General features: G+C 45.3%; 1 protein-coding gene across 2 annotated transcripts in view; it reads right to left on the bottom strand.

The window, feature by feature from the left end:
• SNCAIP (synuclein alpha interacting protein) overlaps positions 1-25,166 on the bottom strand; it is a 364,836-nt gene that overhangs the window by 103,726 nt on the left and 235,944 nt on the right. For both annotated transcript variants that reach the window (XM_085632668.1, XM_085632669.1), the window contains exon 8: positions 25,010-25,135. In XM_085632668.1, coding sequence (XP_085488794.1) covers positions 25,010-25,135 — 126 coding nt within the window. The remainder of the gene's footprint in view (positions 1-25,009; positions 25,136-25,166) is intronic.

Below are 25,166 nucleotides of genomic sequence, written 5' to 3'. Positions count from 1 at the left end.
TGGGCATCTCCCCGGTGGGATGGAGCCACTGGAGGCCGGGTTTCAAAGCTCAAGGCCACTGCCCTTGTCACTTTCCCCAGCTTCACGAGGATAACTGCAGCAGGCATTGGGCGCTTCAAGAGAGAACAAGAGTGCGAGACATTAGAGGAAAAAGGAGAGTGAGACATCAGAAGGAGGAGAGAGCGAGACATCGGAGAAGGAGAAGGGAGAAGGAGAGATGGAATGGATGGATGGAAAGAGGAAGGGGGCGGCAGAGGTGGTTGGATCTTTTTTGCCAGGGCAACTTTTGATTTCCCAGTCTAACCCTGCCTTCACCATCGAGATATTACTGCGGAGGGCATACAGCCAATGGGCTGTACACCACATTTAGAGCGTTCTCCAGACATTATAGAGGCTTTTCAGTTTCAGCCAAACTCTAATTAAGGTCCTAAGACGGATACAGCGAAATATTGGGAAGCCATTGCCCACTGGCACGCCAAAATGCATGCCTATGATCAGAACACATTGGGGGCATTTAATTCCTGTGCATAAATAGTCAAAAATATGAACCATCGAAAAGCAGAGCTACTACATTTATGGGGCTTTCCAATACATCAAAACATTTCTTCAATAATAAAATATAAACTATTGCCGTACTGATAAACCGGAAAACCCCTGAAAAGCATCAATCTTGGATCCAGCTTCTGCCTGCTAACCAGACATTTTAAAGACATAAATTGGACAACAACGACATGTCACCAAGCTCTACAGGTGAACTGTGTGTATTGGAAGCACCCAACAAGGAATGCTGTTCTATAAGAACACAGCTCACATCCACATTTGAAGAGGCCATGTATTGGTTAGACATGCAAATCGTATGACAGGACCCATTAGATTTTTTAAAAAACCTTTTCTGGAGAAGGAGGGGTTCGGAAACAGCAATTTTGACCCCCCCACCTCCCTCTCCTTCAAGAAAATAACTGAGCAGGAGAAACCCACACACGATAGGCGGAACGCCTATCACTACAGTAGCAAACAAAAGAAAAGTACGTCTCACTCTTCCCAAAAACATGTGGTCATTAATAACATTTAACATCTACTGTGGTTAAGGTTTAACCAAGACCTGGCACTGAGGCAGCCATTTAAAAGTTAGGCATGAAGTGCCTGTGGGTATTGACTAGACTCAGGATATACTGGCGGTGCCTTTGGACCGGTCTGCACCCTATGACATGGAAGACCAGAAACCAGTTGGCTAGACTTGCAGCATAAAATATTAGACGTTTCTCAAAAAACGGATGGAACTGAGAGACAGCCTTTCTCAACCACACTGTTTACCCATTGCAGTCTCTTTGAGTTTGTAAGTATCACATCTAATTGACTCATGGGTACATCTGATGAAGAGTAATGGTCTCAAAGAACAAGTTACTTACGTTTGGTAATGCTCTTTCTGGTGACTACTCTATCTAACCACAGATTCATCATCTTGTGAATACTGCCAAGCATCAGACTTGATCTGGAGATTTTTCATAGCATGGCACCCAAGTGCCAGTAGGTGGTGTCAAAGGGCTCCTTGTCGGCTTCATCCTGCTCCGGAAAGGACACAGGAGGAGCATATGCGCGCCACCCCTGCATACTGATGTCTGTTTCTTTCTTGACTCTGTCCGTGCCCTTGGGACTGGAATGCAATAACTGATCAGATATTACAAAGTGCAAATCTCCAGATCGCGATCCTTTTATGCATGGAAATAGAGTCCATTCCATAGAAGCGGGGGGTTGGAGGATTGGTTCTTGTTACGATCAATGTAAAAGCTTGAGACTCTTTTGTGGTGAGTCAGAGCAAAGAATCCATGAATACTGATGGCTTGGCCAACATGAAAGGAAGTCACAACCTTTGGCTAAAATGCCGCTCTGGTCTACCACACCATTTAGTCTATAAAGAAATAGTGTATGGATGCTGCACATACAGAGCTTACCGTATTCATAGGATGAGCTGAAGTGACCACAACGAGAAAGATTGTTTTAAGAGTCGGGAGGTGCAAAGGACAGCTGCCCAGCGGTTCAAATGCGTTACACATAAGAAATGTGAGAATCAAATCAAGGTCACTCTGTGGCACCGCAAGAGGTTTGGGTGGGAAAAAAATGAACTAAACCTTTAAGAAACACAACACTACTGGTGATTTAAATAAGGATGGCTGGTATGGTAAAGGCAAAAAGGAGAGAGTGCCCACAAATAACCCCGAACATTGCCCATAGCACATCCTTACTAGGTTAACCACAGAACAAAAAGAAAAAAACATCTGACAACTGTGCTTGCAATGGGTCTGTATGGAGAGAATCTCACCAGGCTGCTCACTCATCTCAGTGAAGGGATTTTGTAGATGGATGTCTGGTGCTAGGATGACATCCACAACTTCAGAAGGGAGGTCAAAAGCAGTCAACTGTTGGCAGTCAGTCTCCATTCACAGAAGTATAGATTGAGCAGGCATGGATGCAGGCAAGGAGGCCCTGCTGCTGCAGCAGAAGATTCTCTGGAAGCCTCAACCTGAATGGAGGACAGATGCCCCTGGCCCAATTAGGAGCACTAGAATGGCTTGGTCATGTTAGTTCTTAATCTTCAGAACTGGGGCAGGAGTGTCTGGCAGGAAGGCAAACAGGAGTCCCGTGCTCCACTTTAGGCAGAATGCTTCTCTGTGATAGAGTCTTCTTGAGAACTCCAACATACACCGCTGTTGACAATGCGTGCTCGGCGGCGGCGAACAGATCGACTCAGGACTCTCCCCACTGGTGGAAGATGCCCTGTGCCACCTTTGTGTGATTGCCATTCGCAAAATGCTAAGCGTCACCTGTTAGTCTGCCCAGCGTTCAAAGATCCCGTCAGGTGGTTCACAACCAGGGAGAGACCCGATGACTCAGACAGTTCTAGAGGTGAATGGGCTTTTGACACAGGGCCCAGGAACCCAATCTGCCCTGCTTGTTGCAGTACCACATGACAGTGGTGTTTTCCGTGAGGGCCTGAATCAACCTCCCTTTGATGGCTCAAAGACCTTCAAAGCCAAGCGAAGGGCCTGCAACTCAAACAGACTGATGTAAAAGTGGGTCTTAGACAGAGACCAGAATCCTCTCATCTCTACCTCTCCCAGGAGAACGCTGCAATCCAACAGCGATGAGTCCATCACCACCGTCAGCTCTGGGAGGTGCAATTGTGGTCGAGCAACCACCACTGCAGGTCTTTTGCAGACTCCTCGGAAACCTGGATGGAATGAGACGGGTTCAATTGCTGCTGAGCCCACTAAGAATTCAGATCCCACTGCAGAGCACTTGTGTGCCATCTGGCGCAGTCCACAAGCAGGATGAAGGAGAGCGAAAGTCCAAGAAGTCACAAAGCCACTTTTACTGAGAATGAAGCATTGGGATTATTGTCTGAATGTCCTGGACTCGCTGAACCAGGGGGGAAGGCTCAAAACTGCACTGTATCCAGAACAGCTTAAATGAATGGGTGGCATTGCAAAGCAGTCAGGTGTGACTTCAGCACATTGATTGAGAATTTCAAAGATGTTAACAGGTCTGCCTTCAGCAGCCAGTTGGTGAAGTACGGGGAATTCTAGAATATCTTACCTCCTAAGAAGTGCTGAGACAACCACCATTACCTTTGTGAACACATAGGGAGCACTGGTGCGGCTGGGCACTGGTGCGGCTGAAGAGGAACACAGAAATCTGAAAATGCTTTTGACCTACCTTGAATGGCAGGTAATGTCCTTGGTTCTGCAGGGTGGAAACATTAAAATAGACACCCTGAAGGTGCATCTCTACCATACAGTCTCCTGGATCCAGGGCAGATAAAACTTGGGCCACTGTGAGCATTCTAAATTCGTCTTTTTTCAGGACGACATTGAGAGGGTGTAGATCTAAAATAGGTTGAAGGCCACCGTCAAACAAAAATAGCAAAAGTAACATCCAGTCCCTATCTTCTATGCTGGGATCCTATCTATGGCTCCCTTGCCCAAAAACGCTTGACTTACTACTACAAAATAGACAAATGGTCCTTTCAGTTCAGGTGCGAATAGTAGGGCCTATCCCTGCTGGACTATTGGGTGCAACCATCTGTGGGATGTGATGCCCTGACACACATGTCGTTACAAGCTAAAATGGTTTAGAAGCATGAAGGGTGGGAGACTGGGCCGTATGCTGTCCTGAGAGACTAAATGTTGTCAGCTGGTTCCCCGACTTCAGCCTCACATGGAATGGGAAGGTCATTTGCTGTGGTGGTACACCTGTAGAAAATATGTGCCACTCTATCTCTGAAAGAATGACTACTTAATTTGTATTGCATCACAATAAGGCATATATCACAACTCCTGTTCAGGCTCCATTAGGCCTCCTGAAGTATTCTAGATCAGCAGGCGACCTATCTACCCAAACCACCTCAGAGAGTAGTGTGTGTAGAAACCATTTTGCACATTACATTACATATTGATTACAGTTCTCTCTGCGTCTCTAAAATCGGGTAGTGAATGCGCAGCTAGACCTTTTATTAGAGCTTTGGAGCCTTTCATAGCAGGCTGTACCGGCCATTAAAGGCACACTCCAGCGTTAAAGACCCGAGCCGAAGATGAGGGCCTTTAACAAGGGAGCAGGCCTTTAATCGCCGGTACAGACCGCTATGGAGGGCTCTAAGGCGATTAGAATATTCCACCACTAGTGTGCAGAATGTTCTAATTTGGAAAACGAAGGCCTCAAAGAGCCCAAGGGGGGGGGGGGGTGGGCGGGGGGTTGAGATCCCCTCAGGCTCCGTGAGGCATTTGTTCACACCAACAGCTGTGAACAAACATTGGAATGTTGATGCTCCGGGCTTCTACCAGTCATTAGAAGCCCGAAGCACTCCTTGTCTTCAATAGTGCGCTCAACATTCCAATGTTCTAACCTAATTTAGCAAAGTTCCCCAAATAACAAAACTTCCACTTTCCTTCTGATCTCGAACATTTGGTGACGTGTTAGCTAATGTAGCCCTTGGAAAGCTAAATCTCCTCTATTCTGGAGTGTGGAGTGAGTCAACAGAAAGAGGTACAATGTATTCCAAACATTTATACTAAGAAAACCTTTACAGAAAATGTCGTACTCTCCCCATATTGGCTCCCTGTGCTCAATTTATCATTAATTTCTCACCATCTCCATGATAAAATTCCATTGCTTTAACAGATGTTAGCAGGAGGCAAAATTACCGTATGTGTTTCTTTAAATTTTCTTACATTTATTATTTCCGTTTTGGAAAATATGAACTGACATATCTGAGCTTCGAAAAAAGTTGGATGAAAAAGACAGGCATGACAGAACTTACAGATACAGAAAGCGTTGTAATTCTTAACTGTGACTTCAAGGTACGCTACTGGAGTGAAGCTATCCTGGCTGATGACGGCTGATAGCCAGAAACCGGTCCTAGGATGCTTGATTCCGGTCCAGGGAAGACATGGCTTGGCAGTTCGGGCTGGACTGTTCCCATGAGGCACAGGGTCAAGACTGATTTGCATATGGCCATGTCTGAACTGGGGTGGCGTAGTGGGCAAAAGAACGATGGATTTAACCCAGATCTCTTGACTGGGGGAGAATGTCTGCATTGTCAGCATTCTGTCCATCATTTGTTTGTTGTAACGCTTTTCAAGGTAACTACCAGCACAACCCTTGTCCAAAGAACCGCAATGATTCTGGAGACAGGTTAGCTGCACAAGTGGTCAGAAAAGAAAATGTCAGTGACATGTAATACTTAGTTTGAAAAATTGTGACTTGTTGAACGGATAGTAATGCACCAAATGGAAACCTTTAAGATGTCAAAGGTGTTTTCTTAGATACCTTGTGCGACACTATCTAACAGTGAAAGTAATTCATACATAGAAGCAAAATGTTTTTCAATAAAACGGATGGATCAAACTATTTGCAATAAAAGTACAAGATATTTCTCACGCACACTCCTTTTGCCTTGTGATTCCTAAAACAGAAGTATGCCCTTTCCCATGACTGCCAGGCAACAGTGAAAAGAAAGAATGTAATTCATTAAAAGAGCCACAGAAGAGGCTAATCCTCCTCTTAGGGCACAATAAAAATGTCCCTTGTTATGTTTAACTGTTCTAAAAGTAGGTCAGCTGGCTTTAAGGGGAGGCCTTAGAATCACGCCCTCATGAGAGTGGAGTGCTGAGGTATTTATTTTAATTTGGTTATTACAATTTCTGTAGAACAGTCCTAGCCCCAGGGGAAGAGAGAGAACTTAACACGGGACAAGGGTGATATGCAACTCTACACACAGGCTTCAGAAGCCCGAGCAGCACGATTACAAAGACACAAAAACGATGCAGTACATCAGTGTGACAAAACTGCAGGAAACAGAAAGATGCACACATAAGTAGCATAAAGCAAGGAGATCGGAGGATAGGATTTGCTACACCAACCACACAGCACCTCTTTCACATGGGCTTCAAGGCAAGAGAATCCAATGACTTTTGTAACGCAGCAAATCTCCAGACAGTCCATTCCGCATGTTTTCTGCTTATCCCTTGCTGTCGACAGATGTAGGTTGCGCCAGTCATTAGGTCGAGCCTCGTCAGCGCATGCTGTATTGAGTTAGGGATGTGAAGTCCCGCCCACTCTCCGCCCCTATTTTTCATTGGCTTTTGTCCTTGTCATTTGTAAATGCTGGCTTCTGATTTCCTTATTCGCCGTGTTGTCCCTCCTTAGTACCGCCTTGTCTTCATTTGAAACATCCCATGGTGACTGACCTGCGACACGGTATGTTTGAATTTGACCGTAAGCACTACTTTCTTTAATGGGTTTTGCCCTACTACAGGCACAACGCGCTTTCCTTACATTCAGCGAGTCATGCCCGCTTGGACTTTCAAAGCTGCTGTTCCAGGAAAGATGAGAAAACGAAAGTAGGGCTTTAACTGGCCCACTCTGTAAAATGGCGCTATTGTGTTCGCGTGTGACTGAAACCAATCTCGCCAATTTGCGGCCACTACGTTTTGGTTTATTTAGTTATTTTCCAATATTTAGAACCAGTTTTTCTTCCATTTATTTACCCCTTCCGTCCGGAGGCTGCAGTTTGAGAATAAAAATGACAGAGAAAGACATTTTATCAAAAGTGTTTCTTTCTTGTTTTGAATCCAATTCACAGGGGAATGAATGAAGGGTTCCTTAAGCAACTTGAACGAGGGAGGACATGGGGCTCTACGGACCACCTCACAGCCTGCCCCCTTTCACCTGAGCTGGCAGGACGCAGTGACAAACGCCATGCGACAAAGCTCCTCCCAACCCCCAGCTCTCCGCCCACCTGGCAAAAAGGGATATGAATTACGGGCGCAGGAATACAGCTCCCCTCCTATGACCCAGAACCTAATACCCTCCACCGGCTCCCCACACACTGGCCTGTACGGAAGAATGGTGGCACAACGCAAGGGCGCATCACCCTTTACTGAGCACACCTGCCCACCGGCAGGAAACTGAAAGGGGGCCAACTCTGGCACTGACGTGGCACCGACTAGGGCCAGGCGCCGCTATTCCCCTCCCTCAGATGTATGGTATGCTAATGCCCACCAGGTAGGCACCACCACGTCCCACCACCGCACAGCTCCAAGAGAACAACCCCTCCTCCCTTGCCTTTGCAAATGCAAACAGCTGCCGACTCCGTATCTATTGGGCCCCCCTACCCCTTTTCCAAGTCCTGTCTCATTCGGCCGCGCATTTACTGCTCCGTAAGCCACCGCGGCTGTCTTAAGGACATGCACGTAAAGTGCTTTGGAGGCCCGGGAGATTTAAGATAGCCAGCAATTCATGAGCCTAGCTCCTTCCCGGTCACATATACCTCCTCACTAGTGCCCGGCAACTTTGACTGCCAACCTTACCGTGATGCTGATGCTGTTGCAGAAGAGAAAAGACGGGCTAAGAGCTTCGCAAAGGGATGATGAGGTCCCCAAATTCCAGGCAGAATATTTATACAGTACCCCCAACCATTCCTTATTACCTTCACCGGGGGGGGGGGGGGGGGGGGGCTGCGTTCTTATCCTCCCCGCCTGCCCCTTCCAGCACACCTTATGCACACTGATCACATCCCGCTCGAATGCACCATCCTTGACGTCTGCCTCCTCCCTTAATTGCAGTTACCTGGCCAGGTCTCCATGCGGGCCCCGAGGCGTAACCTGTTTTCCAACGCAAACTGTTTGGCAGGTGTGAAAACACACGAGGAGCCCCCCCCCCCCCCACTGTAAAGTCTCTCTTCTCAAGCTCACTGTATACAACCACCTTCAAACCCCACCCCATGGCAGAGTTCTACATTACAACAAATGTGCCAATCCACTTCTGCCTCATGTCCCCTCCATCTCGAGGCCTTTCTGCTCCCTTAGCCTCCTCTTCCTGCCCCACCCCCTCACCTCATACAATGCTGCAGCAGCACCTCCCCTCGCAGAATTCCCAGCAGAAAGCAGGCCCCTTGCCAGCCCCCCGCAGTTAAATACCTTCTACCCTAAGGTCAAATTCCTATCCCTAAATGTATGACTGGGCTGAACCAGCCCAGTTTCCCCTGTACTGCCCGGTAACTTCCCGGCCACACCTCTCCCTCTCATTACCCCTGCCCAGTCCTGGTTCTGCTCCCTGGGAGTGGCCTCCACTAAGACCCATGGTCCAGCCATATCCCACATCCCTTTGGGAAGGGGGGGCCGAACCAAGGGGCATTAATGGGATTTGCCCTACTGCAGGCATGACGTGCTTGCCTTATATTCAGTGCGCCATGCGCGCTTTCACTTTCAAAGCACCCGGGACAATGGCGTGCGCTTGTTTACAATGCCATAGGTCTGGCATTTACAAGAGTTTGAGCTACTGTGATTGTAAATGCCAATAGCTTAAAACTCTTGCAAATGCAAGACCTATGGCATTGCAAAATATATTTTTTATTGTCAAAGGCCCCATCCCGCACTTTCACATGCCGCGGTTTCATTTTAATAACGGCCGTGCACCTTTTGTTAGACACAGCTTGTTTTAAGAAAGGGGCGCGGCCTTCACGCACCGGAAAGTGCAGCATGGGAGCCTTAACAACAAAAAAAATATTTGTAATGCCATAGGCTTGCATTTACGAGAGTTTAAGCTGTTGCCATCTACTATGCCAAAAGGTCAAACTCTCGTAAATGCGAGACCTATTGCATTGCAAATGCTTGTTTTACTTTAGCCATCCGGACATATGGACAAGCAGTTATTGAATCCCTTAATGGGAATAACATTGTTCTGTACACCCTCGGAAATATAAGGAATTGTAAGCAGAAGTCAGGCTGAAATCTGAAAGAACTAAAATGCTATCTTCCATACATTTTAATTCCTATTTTAGATTGTATTAGTTTTATAGTTATAGCATCGTAATAGCGTTTTATGATTGACATACATACAATGGATTTAATTAACTATGTATGAATACAAACCATCGAACCTTTGAATCCAGACAGTTTATAAGAAGGGTATTAGGAAACTCCCCCATCCAGGAACCATATATACAAATGTGCAGTGTGCGATCAGCAATGAAGTCCTCTCGTGGGAGCATTCAAGTGGATAAATTATAATTTATCACACTATGGTGAAGCTCCCTAGGTACCTCCTGGCAGCATTGTAGGCTGCCATTAAAACCTTGAGAAACACTGGAGTACTCTATTCAGAGTGAATAGCAATTATAGGATCCTTGGGTTGTCCAAATGCATTACGCTAAATTCAGCACATGGATTTCACCTTATTAGGTTTTGCACCCTGTGAGAGGGGTGTGCTCAGACATTTCCCTTCTCAAAGGGATATGAGAAAAGGCTGCCTTCTGGCTACTTTCCTCTTTACCTTATAAAAGAACTAGACGCGCTTCTGAGGGAGGAAGGGCATGAATGCTTAGGATCAGGAACGAAAATCTCCCCATTATTGTTATATGAGAATAATACATTTCTAAAGGCTTGCAAAAGTTAATAAATCAGCATGTAAAATTCATGTAAAGCCACACTGACTAGCTTTGGGGACCAAACAAAAACATCTGGTCAGAAATTATGACAATGGGTGTTGCATTAATGGAGGTAAAACATGAGTGATACTTTCACCTTCAAAGTGGAAGACCTTGTTGACTCGGAGTCGAAGCATCACATGGGCCTTGAGAGGAGTCTATGATTTAAGATATGGATCTAAAGCATGCGATAAGAATTTACAAACAATATGTGTGGTTAGGGTTATCTTCTAGGAGAACACGAATGAGCCACGGCATTAAGAAATACAGCACATAACATGTTTGCATGCCTTGGGATATTATTAATCACATTAGTAGTTCATCAGGGAGGAGGGAGGGCATTAGGGAATCTACAAAAGATTATGTATATACCAGAAATATCAAAGGGAAAGAAACTTTTTCTTCTGATGGATACATGCTCACGCAGATTCCTCACTTTATGAATGACCCCCAAAGCAGTAATTCCCTGGGAGGAGTTAATCAAAGAAATCATGTAACACAGCTTAGGAAAAGTACCCCTCACTCCATGCTCGAGATGTGAGACAGTACATATTTGCAAATTTATAACAAGGATGACCAAATGGCTTCCTGGCAGATGTCAGGAACCAGGCCGTCTGTAAAAGATTCACAGACGCAGCCAGGACCCTGGTGGAATGAGCACAAAAGCTGAAGGTTTTTTATTTTCCAGGGCATAGCAAATTTTGATACACAGGATGACTTAACATTAAGTGATTAGATGGCCACCACCTTGCCCCTCTTTGCTCCAGCAAAGCCCACAAACAGTTGATCATCGACTCTGTTGTGTTGAGTAAGACAAAAATAATAGGACACAGAAAGCCTGGGGTCCAGCCTATCTAGTCGTGCCTCAACCGTAGATGGATATGGAGGAAAGATAAAAGGCAGAAAAGTGATAAACTGCGCTATGTGAAATGCACACACCATATAGGGTAAGAAAGACGGCTGGTGCTAAGAACAAACTTATCCAGATATATAACTGTGAAAGATGAACAACTTAAAAAGGCTTCAAGTTCCCAAACTCTGAGAGCAGACGTATTTGTCCCAAAAGTACTTTAGGAGAGGGAGAGAGAGAGAGAGAGTGAGCGTTAGAAGCCAAACAGGGCAAGTGTGCATTAGCTTGAAGAAAGATGCCATCAAGAAACTTAAAACAAATCTCTCTGAGGCAAGATAAATGGAGTGGGAGGGAACAAGTACAACAAATCTTTCAGAAAACGTACCAGCAGTGGACACTTAAGCAGAGTAGGTTGATCAGGAAGGCACATACATGCACACAGAACTGCTAGGCAGCCTTTAACTGTAGTCACTGCCAGCCACTTCTGTGCAAGGAGCAATGCAAACTACAAGACGCTGGACAGGCGATATTTAAAAGTTACACCGGATTCATACCACTGCTCTAATCTGTTCCAGTGGTTTGTGTAGATGGCTTCTCAGCATTCAAGATGATTTCTGCAACCTCATCAGGAAGGCAAAAGGATTTTAGCTGGCACCCCTTAATCGCCATGCCTGCAGCAGCATCTAGAAACTGAGAGGAAGGACCTGACCAACCTGCTGCAAGATCAATCCCACTATGTGCAGGAGGATACAAGATGGTTGAATGCTTATTGCCAACATATAAGTGCACCAAGTCCTCCTCACCCACCCTGTCTGGAGTGATTAAAATCAGCTATGCCCAATACTCTTGCACTTCCAGCAGTAATATGAATTGTATTGGTGGTAACATGTACAATAGGCCGAGTCCAGCTGAACTTCAATGCACCTCCCCAGGGAACCATCTGATAAGAAAAGTATGGCACAAAACTTAGGACACTTCCTGTTCTGGGGGATGGCGAAGAGATCCACAAACGGAAACTCAAATCTGGAGATCACTTCAGTCACCTCAGGCTGTAGTTTCCACTAGTCGTCCTGCATCGAGAGGAGATCGATAGCATCAACCCTCACACTATGGGAGCCAATGGAAATATTCCCTACACTGCCCAGCCTGTAGATAAAAAAGATGATGGTGGTGGTACTGTCTGATAGAATTTAGATGTGGTATCCGGAGAGAGAAAGGCCTTTAGGACCAGACATACCAACCACATCTTTTTTTTTTTTTTTTTTTTTTTATTCAATTCAGTGAGGCAAAAATACTAAACAAATTTCATAATATACAGAGAACAGCCTTAAGTTAGGGGCATATACAAACATACAGTCATATACAACAAAAATAGTCCTTGACTTTACAGACGTTAACCTGAAACTGATCATCAAAATAAATTCCTATACCCAATTTGCGATCGGCTCCCATATTGCTACCCCGAATTTCTTTCTTGCCCTACCTTTTAATTTATACAGGGCCATTTCCAAATTATACAATGATATAAGCTTAGCCCTCCAGTTATCAAATGAGGGGGGTTCTGAATCTAACCACTGAGATGTTATACATAGCCTCAACACTGCCATACATATAAACTTAAAACCTCTGTGTGAAGCCATCTTCCTCCCCGCATCCGTACCATGTTCTATTCCAAACAAAACCAAATGTGCGGTCAAGGAGATCGAGATACCCAAAGATCCTAAAATAAAACGTTCAATATCCAATAATAGTTGGGAGAGCGATGGACAAGAGAAAAACATATGTATTGAGTCTGCAGCATATAACCACATCTAGCACAACTCGTCCCCCTTCCAGCCTTCCACTTTGTAATCTTTGCTGGCGTATAATATAAATTGAACGCAGCCATATACGCTTGACTTCTTAAGCTGTCAGAAAGCAAAATGGCATAAGCAGTCCTCCAAGCCAGCTGAAGATCAATATTGGTCAATGGTAATTTCCCCTCCCACATTGCCTCAAATTTGTGGATATCATCAGGCTCCTTCAACATAAATTCTTTATATAATTGACCAATTTTAGATTTACGCTTTATCAGCTCCAAGATCCGGATCTGGGACACTTGACAATTCCCCCTCACAATTTCGGCCTGAAGGAAACTTCTGAGTTGCAGATATTTAAAAAAATCCGCCCTACCAACCCCAAATTTCTCTTGTAGCGTTAAAAAAGTAAGAATATTGCCAGTTTCAAATAGATCCCCTATTACTCTTATACCTTGCTGTGACCACCTCCTCATAACTGAATCATGACATACAGTGGAAGGCAAACCATACGAGTCAAAAGGTGTGCACCATATGATAGTGGGCATATCTAATTGTTTCCTGAGCCTCCTCCATACTGCATATGCTGCCTGTATAATCTTAAACCTAGTCTTTTTATAGTAGCTAGGCTCTAGCACTTTAACCAACAATCCTCGAGCCGAGTCACCAAGACACCATTCATAAATTGAAGGGGAAAAGGCAGCCTCCAGTGCCTCAGTATTCCCACATAGCAAAACCCCCATAAATTGGAGCAGTGAAACACAATAATAAGCGTAAAAATTAGGAATAGCCAGACCTCCCCGCTCTACCGGCAAATATAACCATTTCATCGCCCTTCTAGAGCGCCGATACCCCCAGAGGAACCGTGAGCACATACGCTCCATTCTCTTAAAAAAAATATTAGGAAACATAATTGGAATCGCCCGAAACAGATATAAAAATTTCGGAAAAATTAACATTTTTAATACATTCCCCCTTCCATATATAGATAGATGGAGCCTATTTAGGCGCTCCAAGGTGTTACTTACTGATATGATCAGTGGATCAACATTGATCCTTGGTATCTCTTGAATTTTAGCAGAGATAAGCACCCCTAAATACATTGCCTCCTTGGATATATCCATCCCTAATGGTAAACCAACCTCCGTGTGTAACACCTGTGTCTTGTCCAGATTCAGTTTATAGCCTGATACTACACCGAAGTCACTAGTAGCAACCACAATTCTTTCCATGGCTTTACCCATATCCGCAGACAACACCGCCAGATCATCCGCATAGGCCAAAACTTTCACTGAATACATGTGTGCTTTAACCGGACAAATTTCATAATCAGCCTCCAATCTGTTTATAAGAGGATCTATATATAGAGCAAACAAAAGGGGGAACAGGGGCACCCCTGCCTCGTGCCCCTGCTCACCATAAACCTCTGAGACTCTTCTCCCCCTAATCGTACTATCGCATTCGGCCTACAATACATAGACTGTATTGCTCTTATAAAGTTCTCAGGAAAAGACTTCCACCTCATCACTGCCCACAAAAACTCCCAGGAGACCCTGTCGAATGCCTTTTCGGCATCCAACAGGGCCACCCCAGCAGGAGCCCCCGTTGCCTGCGCCCAATCGAAAACCGAAATAAGCCGCCTAACGTGGTCCGTAGTACCTCTCCCGGCTATAAATCCGTGTTGCCGTAATGAGACTAAGGGAGTGATAACCGACCCCAATCTCTTTTCTAAACATTTAGAGTATATTTTGTTGTCGGCATTTATAAGGGAGATTGGGCGATATGAAGAATGCTCACAAGGATCCTTTCCCTTCTTCTTAAAAATTATTATTACTGTTTCCGACCAGGAGGCAGGGGGAAACCCCCTAAATGCAGCCTCAACAACCGAAGTAAATAACCCAGCTAAGCACTTCCTGAACTTGGTATAAAACTCCAACGGAATTGAGTCAGACCCCATCGCCTTCCCGGAGGCTAATGAGAGCATAGCAGTCTCAATCTCCTCCCAATTCCTCTTTATCCCCCTGCTCTAACTCGAGAGGGCTCATTTCCTCTAAATACTGCTGTATTCCTCTAACCGGTTCTGCTGTATATAATTTCTCATAATACTTCATACCAACCACATCTTAAGCACTTTTTTGACAGGCATTGCTCTGATAAGAACCAGAGTTCTTGTGTCCTTCCTGTCACCCAGATGAGTGCACCAGCATAGCAAGAACACATCGCAACCAAGGTAGCTTCTGCTTCAAGGGGACTCAAATGCTGACCCCTTGGGAGGCACAAGGGGTCCATCCACTAGTGTAGGTCTTGGTGTACTGACTGGAAGATCTCTACATCTGAGTTCACAGGCTACTTTGATGTTGCAACTACTGCATTTCCAGACACTAGTGGGGGCCCACATCCACCTGGCATGAAGCACCAAATAGATGCAAGAGGCAAAGTGTAGGCATGTGCTAAATTAATGTAATTTCCTTTAGTGTAACTAACAAAACTTCAGAGGAATTACATGAAATGCAAATCTGGCCTTCTGCACAATTATTTTAGCACAAAGTGTGTCCTCGCATGAAAAAGTGGAGGAAGGACACGCTATGTGCTAAAAAAATAGTGCAAACACCACAAGTGCTGTGAACAAGATACACTCACGTTCTCCCTGCTTGTGTTGTTCCGGTGATCCTGCTATGTGATTTTCTTACCCAAGCGTTACTTGCCCAAGTCAGGTGGCGCCTGTGGGCGCAGAGGATTGGAAGATAAAAGCAACTGTCCTGGAGTTCCAGGAAAACCAACCAATCTCTAGAAGTACCTGACTGAGGGGCAGCAATTTGAACTTGTCTTGCCAGATGAACATGTGTAATTTGGAATAAAAACATGCTTAATGCAAAATGCTGTGAATTACAGAGGCAAAATTACAATTTCACTCAGGCCTAGCTGAGAGGATTGCAGGTTCAATACCTGCAGGACCAGGATGTGAACTTGAGCCAGGAACATTACAATTATCATCCGAAAATCAGCGATTGCCTGAGGAGGAGGGAAGGCCTTCATAAAGATTGTGTTGAGCACTGCCCCAATAAAAGTGAGCCTTTGTATTGGAGTGAGGTGGGACTTTTGTACGTTGATGGAATAGCCTAAGTCGTGGTTAGAATTTGCATCTGCTGGAAATGTTTCTAGACAACTTTCAGGGGCTCCGCCTTCACCAGTCAATCTTTGAAGTACAGAAATACATGGAGTCACGAACTCCCAAATGAAGTGATCATGAATACCAGCAGCTTGGGAAAGTCATCAATACAAACTGGAAGACCACAAAATAAAAATGCAGGAACCTAACATTGAATCTCAATTAGTGCCTGTGGGCAGAGAGGATTGGAAGATGAATACAGGTGCCCTGGAGGTCCAGGGAAGCCAACTAATCTCCCAAGATCAAGGACAGCAATACCCGGCTCAAAAGACAGAATTCTGAGCTTGTCTTATCAGATGAAAAGGTTCAGATTGAGAGACTCAGAATAGGTCTCAAGCCTGTATGTTATTTCTCCTAGATTGAGGTGTGTGTGTGAACACACACCATCTGAAGGATGGGGGTGGACAGCAAGGAGGATAGTAGCAGAACTACATATCCACAGTAGATCACATGGATGACCCACAAATCTGTTGTGATCGCCTCTTAATTGGTGATGAACAGGAGGACCATCCCTCCCTCCCACCACCGAAAGATAGCTGCATGAGTGCAGAAGTCAGATGGGTTTAGAGGAGGAAGTGCGTGTAGAATGTTGTTGGGGCTGGATCTACTTTTGCTGCCATGGTCCAGATACTCCTCTGTCCACAAAGGAGTGATACATCTATTGAGGCATTTGAACAAGCTGAGATGGGTGCCTTTGCCAGAACTGCACAGCCCAAGAGTAACCCACGCAACTTCCAATATTGTTGGTGTTATTGCCATACAGGGGAGGTCAGGCCCAGGGCTTCGGCTATGGCCCTGCTGTGCTTGAAGTGTCCTAAGAATCTGCGTTCTCACCTAATAGGCATTTTCTGTGAAAGGGCATGCCCATAAACGTTAACTTCAGATCCCTTGGAAAAATCCAATGGAGAGTATACCAGCAGGTCACCATAGTGTACCTGCCACACTTGTAGACAGGGGCCACAGTATCTGCAGTCAAAGCCACATTTCAGTAACTATATAGATGCATGGAGGCAACCACTCACCAGGTCTGAGAATGGCTTCTTCAAGTGCTATTGAAGGTTGATGACCAAGAATTTGTCTAGTTCCCATAAAGCATGGGCATAGAGGCCCAAAAGGCAGTTGGAATCATATTTGTGTAGGCCAAGACGTCTGAAGCAAATACTTTGCTCCCTAAAGAGGAGTGGAAGGGCAAAAAGCATAGGTAAACCACAGAGGGTCTATGGGGTCTGGTGATCTGCTAATTGAAGGATAGGCCCAAAATGTTTTTCCCCCATGTAGACAATATGAGGTCTACAAAAACCTCATCAAAAGGACGAAAGAGCTCTGCAGAAACCGTAGAAGGTTGCAAAATTTCCTTCAGAATGTTTGCCATCACTTCCACAGCTGTGGTGAAAAGGAGACCTCCTGCGCGGTAGAACCACAGAAGAAATGTCCTCTCCTTGAGAAGCATCTTAGCCACTGGCATTTTGTAAAGAATTAGTATAATGCCACATGAGGTGATCAGTTTTTGCACTGTTACGCATCTGAACCAGAACCAAAAATCTCCTCTAAACTGGTCAGGCTTAGTGTCTTCAACAGAGTGGGGTAATAGTAGAGTTAGCCCTGACTTTTTTACCTTTGCCATATGAATGATACTTTTTCTCTTTGGCTGTCACCAGAACTGGTTACATGGGAAATGGTGCAACTAATTTTGGGGTTGGTGCTGAGCCCTGAATGAACAGGGAACAGTACATTGATCGATCTTGTGGATTACAAACTTGTCGAGGCGTGATGCTGGGAGGCTAGAACAGCCACATATGCATGAATCGATTTCCCCTTGTGGAGTAGCCCAGAGGGCTGCTGCTGCCCTGAAATATCCAGCATAGGTAGCCAAAAAGCCCTGACCCAAGTCAGATCAGCCAAAACTTAGACCTCTGCTACTTATGCAAGTGGGGCGGGGGGTCTCCTGACTTTGAGAAAGAGCCAGACATCAGTGAACAGTTTCTAGACTCCAAACAGCACCTGGAACAAGACAGTTTTCCTGAGGAAGAAACATAGCTCTCATTCCAATGCAACATTATATGGTTTTTTGGTGGGAAGATCGCTTAGGAGAACATCCCCAATAAGGTGATTTGCCTATTAGAGAGTAAGTCAGCTTGGGGGTCTCCCTGCAGCTGTTCAACAAAAATATCTTGGGTGTGCTGTTCTCTGATGAAATTCTTATGCAAGGAGGAGCAAGAGTCGCAGACCAAGGCCTCATGTCCTGACCCCATGTGAGAAGCTGGCCTGGTATATAATGTACACTTATGTAAGTGGACACATTTCACCAGTCCAGACAACCCTTATGGTGATTTAAGAGGTCTTAGATAACCTCAGAAAGCTCTCTAAGTGATAGCTGTGGAGAGCAGCCTTCAAGCTTAGTCCAGAAGGAGTGTAAAGCAGCTTGTTTTACCAGAATGCAATCTTATAGTATAGATTAAGTGAAAAAGAACCCCACAAAGTATTTATAAAAATATGATTTACATAATACTCTCTAACACATAGAAATATCTCCTACCCGTAGATATGCACAATACTTGCAAAGAATTCACAGTAAATAGCACGAAATACACCGTGGGCCCCGGGTAGGGGGGGGACGGGTGACCAAACCATATACTAAGAAAGTGGTAGAAGAACCACGTATGGAGTCAAGACAATGTCGAACACAGAAGGTTGGAGAGCCATCCCACGCGTGGATACACTAGTATCCACGTAACCTACACCAGGGAAGCCAGGTGCATACTTGTGAAGTGGTGTCGGAAACCGCCATTGAACCCAATGGAGGACTTCAGGAAAGTGCCGCTGTTGAAGAAGGAGAAAGTGTCCGGTGGATTCCAAGGATGGATTTTTGATGAGAGGTACCTGCAAGCAGAGGGGACAGAGTCTTTGTCACTCAGGGGTGACCAGGAGACTTGGAAGACGAATGCCCTTCGATGTTGGGTGTTGCAGGATGGATGATGATGGATGATGATGATGATGATGACCTTGACTCTGCAGCTGTGAGAACCAGGCGACAGTGAGGAGGACCAGGAGCCGTGCACAAGCTGTCCCACGAAGGATGTTGAGTGCTGAGGGGTTAGTGTCCGGCGGGAGCACAAACAAGGCTTGGCAAAGGCAAGCAACACAGGAATCAAAGAAGGAGCAACGTTGGGACAAGCAAGGTTCAGGGGACTCACCAAAGGCAGGGGAGTCAGGGCAGGTCCAAGAAATCAGGGGAGCCCAAAAGAAACAAGTGTGACCCTCAAGTGGACCCAAAGGCCGGAGGCACTGGAGCCGCGAGAGGACCTCAAGCATCTCACCAAAAGATGCAGGCCACAATGCACACGATGCAGTGTGGCTGAAGATTCTAGTCACTGGAGGTGCTCGAGGTTGGGGCTACTTGGAGCCCAAAGATCTTTTTGGAAAGAAGCCAACAAGCCTTTGCAACTACAAGTTGGACACGGTGCACAGGGGTTTGGTTATTGCAACCCCCACAAGGACACTGGCCTCAAAATTGGTGAGAGGGCAGGGCAGGCCTCGTGAGCTGGGATAAACCACCACCTGTGTTGCAGAGCCCACGGAGTCCGGAGGAGCTCAGGATCTGCAGACCGGTCAACTTAGTTGCGATGTATTTGATGCTTCACAGGCCATGGAAAGTTCCTGTATGATGCACAGGCACAGACTATGCAGCAGACTGAAAGGGAGATAAAGTCAGGCACAAACAAAGTCCAGCGAAGTCCAGCGTGCCCAGACGGTAGAAGTGCAGTGGTGTCTGATCTGAATCAGCCAACAGCTCCCAGGACTGGACTATGCACAGGGACACCAAAGGTGTCTCACATGCAGACTGAGTGACGCTGGCAAGCGCACTCGCCCCATCCCAATACACTAAATTCTATCTGGGAGGTGGTCACACCTCCCTGTGACAGGATGCCTATTATTCTGCCTTCCACTGCTCGAGCTTGGCTCAGCAGCAGGAGGGCAGATTCGGGTCTCTGGTCGGCAGCAACCATTTTGTGATGTCCAGGTCAAAAAGGCTGGTACCGGGAACACTGAGAGCCTAACGGAGGCTACTCCAGTGCTTGGAATCAGACCTGCCACACGGTTTATAGTGTGGGGGTATGATTCCAACATGTTGGATACCAAACACGATAGGATTCGTTGCAGGCATTTGAGATGGTCATCGCGTAATTACGTGGTGCCTCTCTATATAGTATATGCCTGCTTCACTGACAACCCGGGAGAATGAACTCCGTAGGCTGCAGGGGTGTCCTGCTCATGCAGGGGCACCCTCTCACTTAGAACCAAGCACCCTGTGTTCAGGATTGCAAAGGCCTGCTACAGGGGTGACTTCTACGTTTTAAGTGCAGTGACCCTAGATACAGGAAACCTATATCTTTATTAAGTGGTGCTAGCACCAGCTTACACAGGCTGCAATGGCAGGCCTGTAGATCCATTCTGAATGGTCTTGTATGGGTGGCAAAATACATGCTTCAACCCATGGGAGACGTCTGGGGTACCTACGCCCTGGATACCTTAGTACCATATACTAGGGACTTATAAGGAATGTACCCAAAAACTGAAAACAACAGTTTATGGAGAAAGCAGATAGATTGGGATCCCGATTAGCAGGATCACAGTCCGACTAATCAAAGTTCAGCTTAGCACCAAGCAAAAAGTGTGGGTAACCATGCAGGAGGATCCTAAATTCCTACACCCCAGACAACACATACTGTCATTGTGAGAGCCTGAAAGGGACATCTTTTGGCTGCACCATCTGCAAGGCTAGAAGACAGATCCTTGAGGAGCCATTTGACTTAATTACTGTCAAAAGCTTAGAATTCAGTCAGTGAGGGACCGAAAGATAAAGAGTGATCTGGGCCTCCCTGACGAGGAATGGAAAAACAGGAACGGATGATCGCGTGCCAGCTGGAAATTAATGTACTACGTTGATGCCACGTTGAGAAGCAGAGTCGCAGATGGAGCCACATGGTGGCGCTAGGGAAAACGTTTTATGGATCGGGTTAAAGCTTGGAAGGAATATTCATAGGCGTGAGAAATCTGCGCGAAGATACAGCCATCAGAAATCGCACACTTCAAAGCAACTGGATAGTTATTTTTTTTAAACAGTTTTCATTTATTTTGCTTTTTAATTCTAAAATGCCCACGTTACACCCTAATTATTCCAAAAAAAAACACAATTCCTCCCATGCTAGAAAGAAAACATATATTGTTTTCCTAACTAATAAATTAAGTGGCAGCATCGTTTCAGTCACAATCAGAAGAAAAAATGTACTTAGGGTGCATGTATCCTTGGACTCACAATTCACTTCTGGCAAAAGGTTCAAGACTCTTGCCTTAGGACAAGGACACTTGCTGTTTGCCCTCATGTGCAGGACAAAGTCAGGCCTTCAGTACGATTATAAACTATCCAAATAACAATTCAGATTAAGCATATGCAAATTTAGCACATACATATTAAGTATAGAACCGCGGAATGACTACTGAATTTGATCTTCAGAAGGAGCCCATTAACTGCAGGACAATATTCCTAGTAATAGGGAACAGGACACTAGGCTTGAGAGTAAAAGCACTAAGACGGCTTTTACAACAACTCATACCCAAGTTACAACTTAAGCTACATATGGGCACCTTGCTAATATGGATAAAACATTCTAGCATTTACATTTTGGTTATGATCAGTGAAGGACGGTGTAGGGGCGAGTCACAGAAGAGCGCTTTTTCATTCAAGCAAAGATATGAAGTCTTTCTCAGAAAGATCCAAACGGTGCAGTACAAACGTCACCAAAGAGGTACGGTGAATTTTCATTGAGAAATGTAATAAGACTTTGAAGCCCTTTGCACAGGCGCACATTATAGATATATCAGTTACTGTTTACAACGCCTACAAATGGTTGATAATTTTGCAAACATTTTGCAATTTTGAAAAATCTGCTTCTGGTTAGCTGAACAGTGTTTTCAAAGCATCCTTGCGGCCTTATGAGGTCAACAAGTTGATCACAAACATATGGCCTAAAAATGGAAACATGCTGCACCGATCCAAATTGAAATAGCGCTGTAGGGAAGCTATTTTTAACGCAAACAAGAGAACAACGGAATACTGATGCTCAGAACATCTGAAATGCTTCAAACATTGCTCAATAAAATGTTCCTTTCCTTCCTACGAATATTTTCAGGTACGGTTATCGTGTAAGAAACAAAGCCATATGGCCCTATACTTTTATCGTTTTTCAACTAGTGCCATCATATGTTCTGATATGGTCGACAAAGTTCTAGGGAGTCAAGCTATGCCCACATTTCATCATCATACGCCTGAAATCTTCTCACCGTAACACAAAATAATTCACCCAAATAAACACAAAGGCTTACAAAAAACAGCCACATTAATACAGACGTACACAGTAACACACTAAGGGCCTCACTACAAGTCTAGCGGCCCATGGACCTCTTGACTCGCAGGGCGGCGGTCTTCTGACCGCCTCATTACAACCAGGGCGGTCAGGCTGCCCTGGGACCACCGCAACCGCCAGGGATCCAAGATCACTGGCGATGGCGCAGCGGTCTTGAGGCTGCAATATGCTTGGTGGGACCGCCGTGTCCAGCCAAGCACATTACAAGTTTCCTCTCTGCTACGGTTTTCATGGCGGTGAGCCCGCAATGAAAATCGTGGCAGAGAGGCAACAGAGATGGCCCTTCAGGGCCCCCTGTTGCCTCAGGGTCATGGGTTGCATGCAGGGGGAACATGTTGAGCCCCCCTGTGTACATGCACCCCAGTACCTGCACAGCATGGACTGCAGCAGTCCATGCCGTGCAGGTACCGATTTTGACCTTCATAGGCACCACTGTGGGAACGCCAAAGAACCGCCCGCCAGACTGTAGAAAACTCGGAATTTGGCAGGCGTATCATCCACAAGTTTAGCGGAATGGGAGTGGGGCGTTCCCGCACTGCCAAACTCGTGAAGAGGCCCTACGACATATGCAGTCTTGTATATAGGCGCAAAACCCCAACAGAAACAGGCAGACTGACACTCAGGGAGTCATCACATACCCAGATATTACCTTTATAGTAGCCCAGCTTACAAACTCAACATAGGCAGATAAAATCATTATGCAACCTGATTCTGCAACAATATGCCCACGTACTGCCTTCATATTCAAACCCCCAGGTACTGCATATTTCTCTCTAATGCAGCAGACACGGTTCGCAGCCAAATTACTCGGATGCAGGCGTCATGGCTAGCACCACATTGTTACAAGCAGATATTTAAACAGTTGAGTAGTACACACAGTAAATGGTTCCAGACCATGCACAACTTCTATCATTTGAGCATGCTTCATCAGCTCTGCAACCTCTGGATTTGAGCCAATACTAGGATAAATCCGATGGGTACTAACAGAGGGACTTTACTGAATATCCCTATTTAAGCACTAAATATGGGCCAAAAGTTGCAATCCATGTTTGGAACAATTAAGTAGTTTGCACAGTGCATTGCCACAGAGTGCACCATGTGCACCCCTCAGATACATATCAAACAGCGCCTGTAGGCTTTGTGGTGCGCATGTGTGGGTAAGATGGGTCATGTTAGGTGTAACATGTTAGTTGTATCGTTGTGGTAAACTTGGTGAATGTTCACAGGCCATACATGGCATCTAACACTGAAATGTGGAAAGTTTGGAGCAAGTTGAACGTTGTAATCTATGTTTTGTATTTGCACTGTAGTCCAAACAATGCGTGCACCACTACTATGAAGCAGATATGGAGTATACCTGAAAGCAGCAGGCTCTTTTTGTAACATCTCAGCAATGTATAGAACAATGCCATGAGGCAGACATTGTGCATACTTCAAGCGTTTGTGAAACATGGCCCGAAGATTGCAGGCTGAGCATGGATCTTCTAAGTGGTGTACACAGTGGGCTACTGTAGGCTGCCAAGTAAGAGCATTGTGCGGTAGATGTCCAGGTCATACATATGCAGCAGATGAACATAAAAAGTGAGATACACCAGAGTGTGCCACCAGAGCTGGACTTTTTGTACCCATGAGATGCAGGAGAAGTGACCCAAAGCCAAAGACTGCATGCTGTGTGTGGAACATCTGAGCCAAAAACAGAGCTAACTATCTGCATTACTCAGACAGACCTTTCAAGGCCTGTAACCTTTCGACACTGCCCATAGTTAGTTCTTGTGCAAGTTACAAACAGTATACGGATGCAGCACATGAACTGTGTGTGTACTGTGTCTTTGAGGGTCAGCACAGCAGTCAAGGTTAGTAGACTGTGTTCAGAAGATATTTCATCATGTCATTTAAAATGTAATTCAATAACAGAGGTAAATAAATGTAAAGTTTGCCTGCCTAAATTTCCTGCTAAGCAACGTGAGTATGCTCTAGTACAGTACAAACCATACCATTTCAGAAAAACGTCCACTGTGAAACTGCAGATTCACAGAAAATTGCATGAAAAGGAAGTCACACCACTTTATTCCCTCGCATCCTCCCCAAAGTGCCAGTCATGACCTGGCACCGCATTACAGACGACATTACAAATACATCTTGAATGCCTTTACTGACAACTCCGAGGTTGAGAGCGCTTCAGAAAAACTCCATCCCAAAATGGTATCAAATTTCAAGTATGCCACTAGCGATGTGTGTTCTGAAGAGTGAGGAGAGTTTTGTGACTTCATAACTGCCCATTTAAAAGGTATTTTATGTTCTTTGCTGTAAGTTTCAAAGCCTGTCAGTGATTGTAATTGTGAGGAAACAAGGTGTGAGAAGAAATGGAGGAAGAACAAAGACAAGGGTGTGGAAAAAACATATAGAAATCAATAACTTAGAATTCATGTATGGTGCTACCCCATAACGATCTACAACACTCAAGGGCAGGGTACATAACATTGTTCTCCCTCAAACACTGCAAATACACCTGGTACTGGCTCTACCAAACTGTGCTGAAAGCTTCAAATGTCATTGCTTATATCCCAGAAACACTGTGGCGCCCCACACAAATCAACTAATAGCAAGAGAAATGGCAGAAAAGAGAGTGAGAGAAAAAAGTGAAACTTAAGAGCCAACATCTTAAAGGACAGAAAGTACCGTAAGAATTAGCGAATGGTCAAAAAGGCAGGCAAAACAAAGAGAAAAGACGGAGGGCACGGGAGATAATATAGAAATTGCAAAGTAAGAAAACGAAAAAGAATTCACCTGTATGCATCCGAGGTGCCCATGCTGGGCAGCTACATGAACTGCACTATTGCCACAATGGTCCACTTCATCCAAAGAAATTCCCTGTTCTTGCATAAACTGGAGTAGCCACAGTAGGATTTTTTCCTGTTTAAGTAAAAAAGGGAACATTCGTTAA

The sequence above is a fragment of the Triturus cristatus genome, chromosome 2_1 (assembly GCF_964204655.1).
Source record: "Triturus cristatus chromosome 2_1, aTriCri1.1, whole genome shotgun sequence".
NCBI classification, from domain to species: domain Eukaryota; kingdom Metazoa; phylum Chordata; class Amphibia; order Caudata; family Salamandridae; genus Triturus; species Triturus cristatus.
The sequence above is the reverse complement of the archived record's forward strand: the minus strand, read 5'-3'. Positions and strand labels throughout refer to the sequence as shown.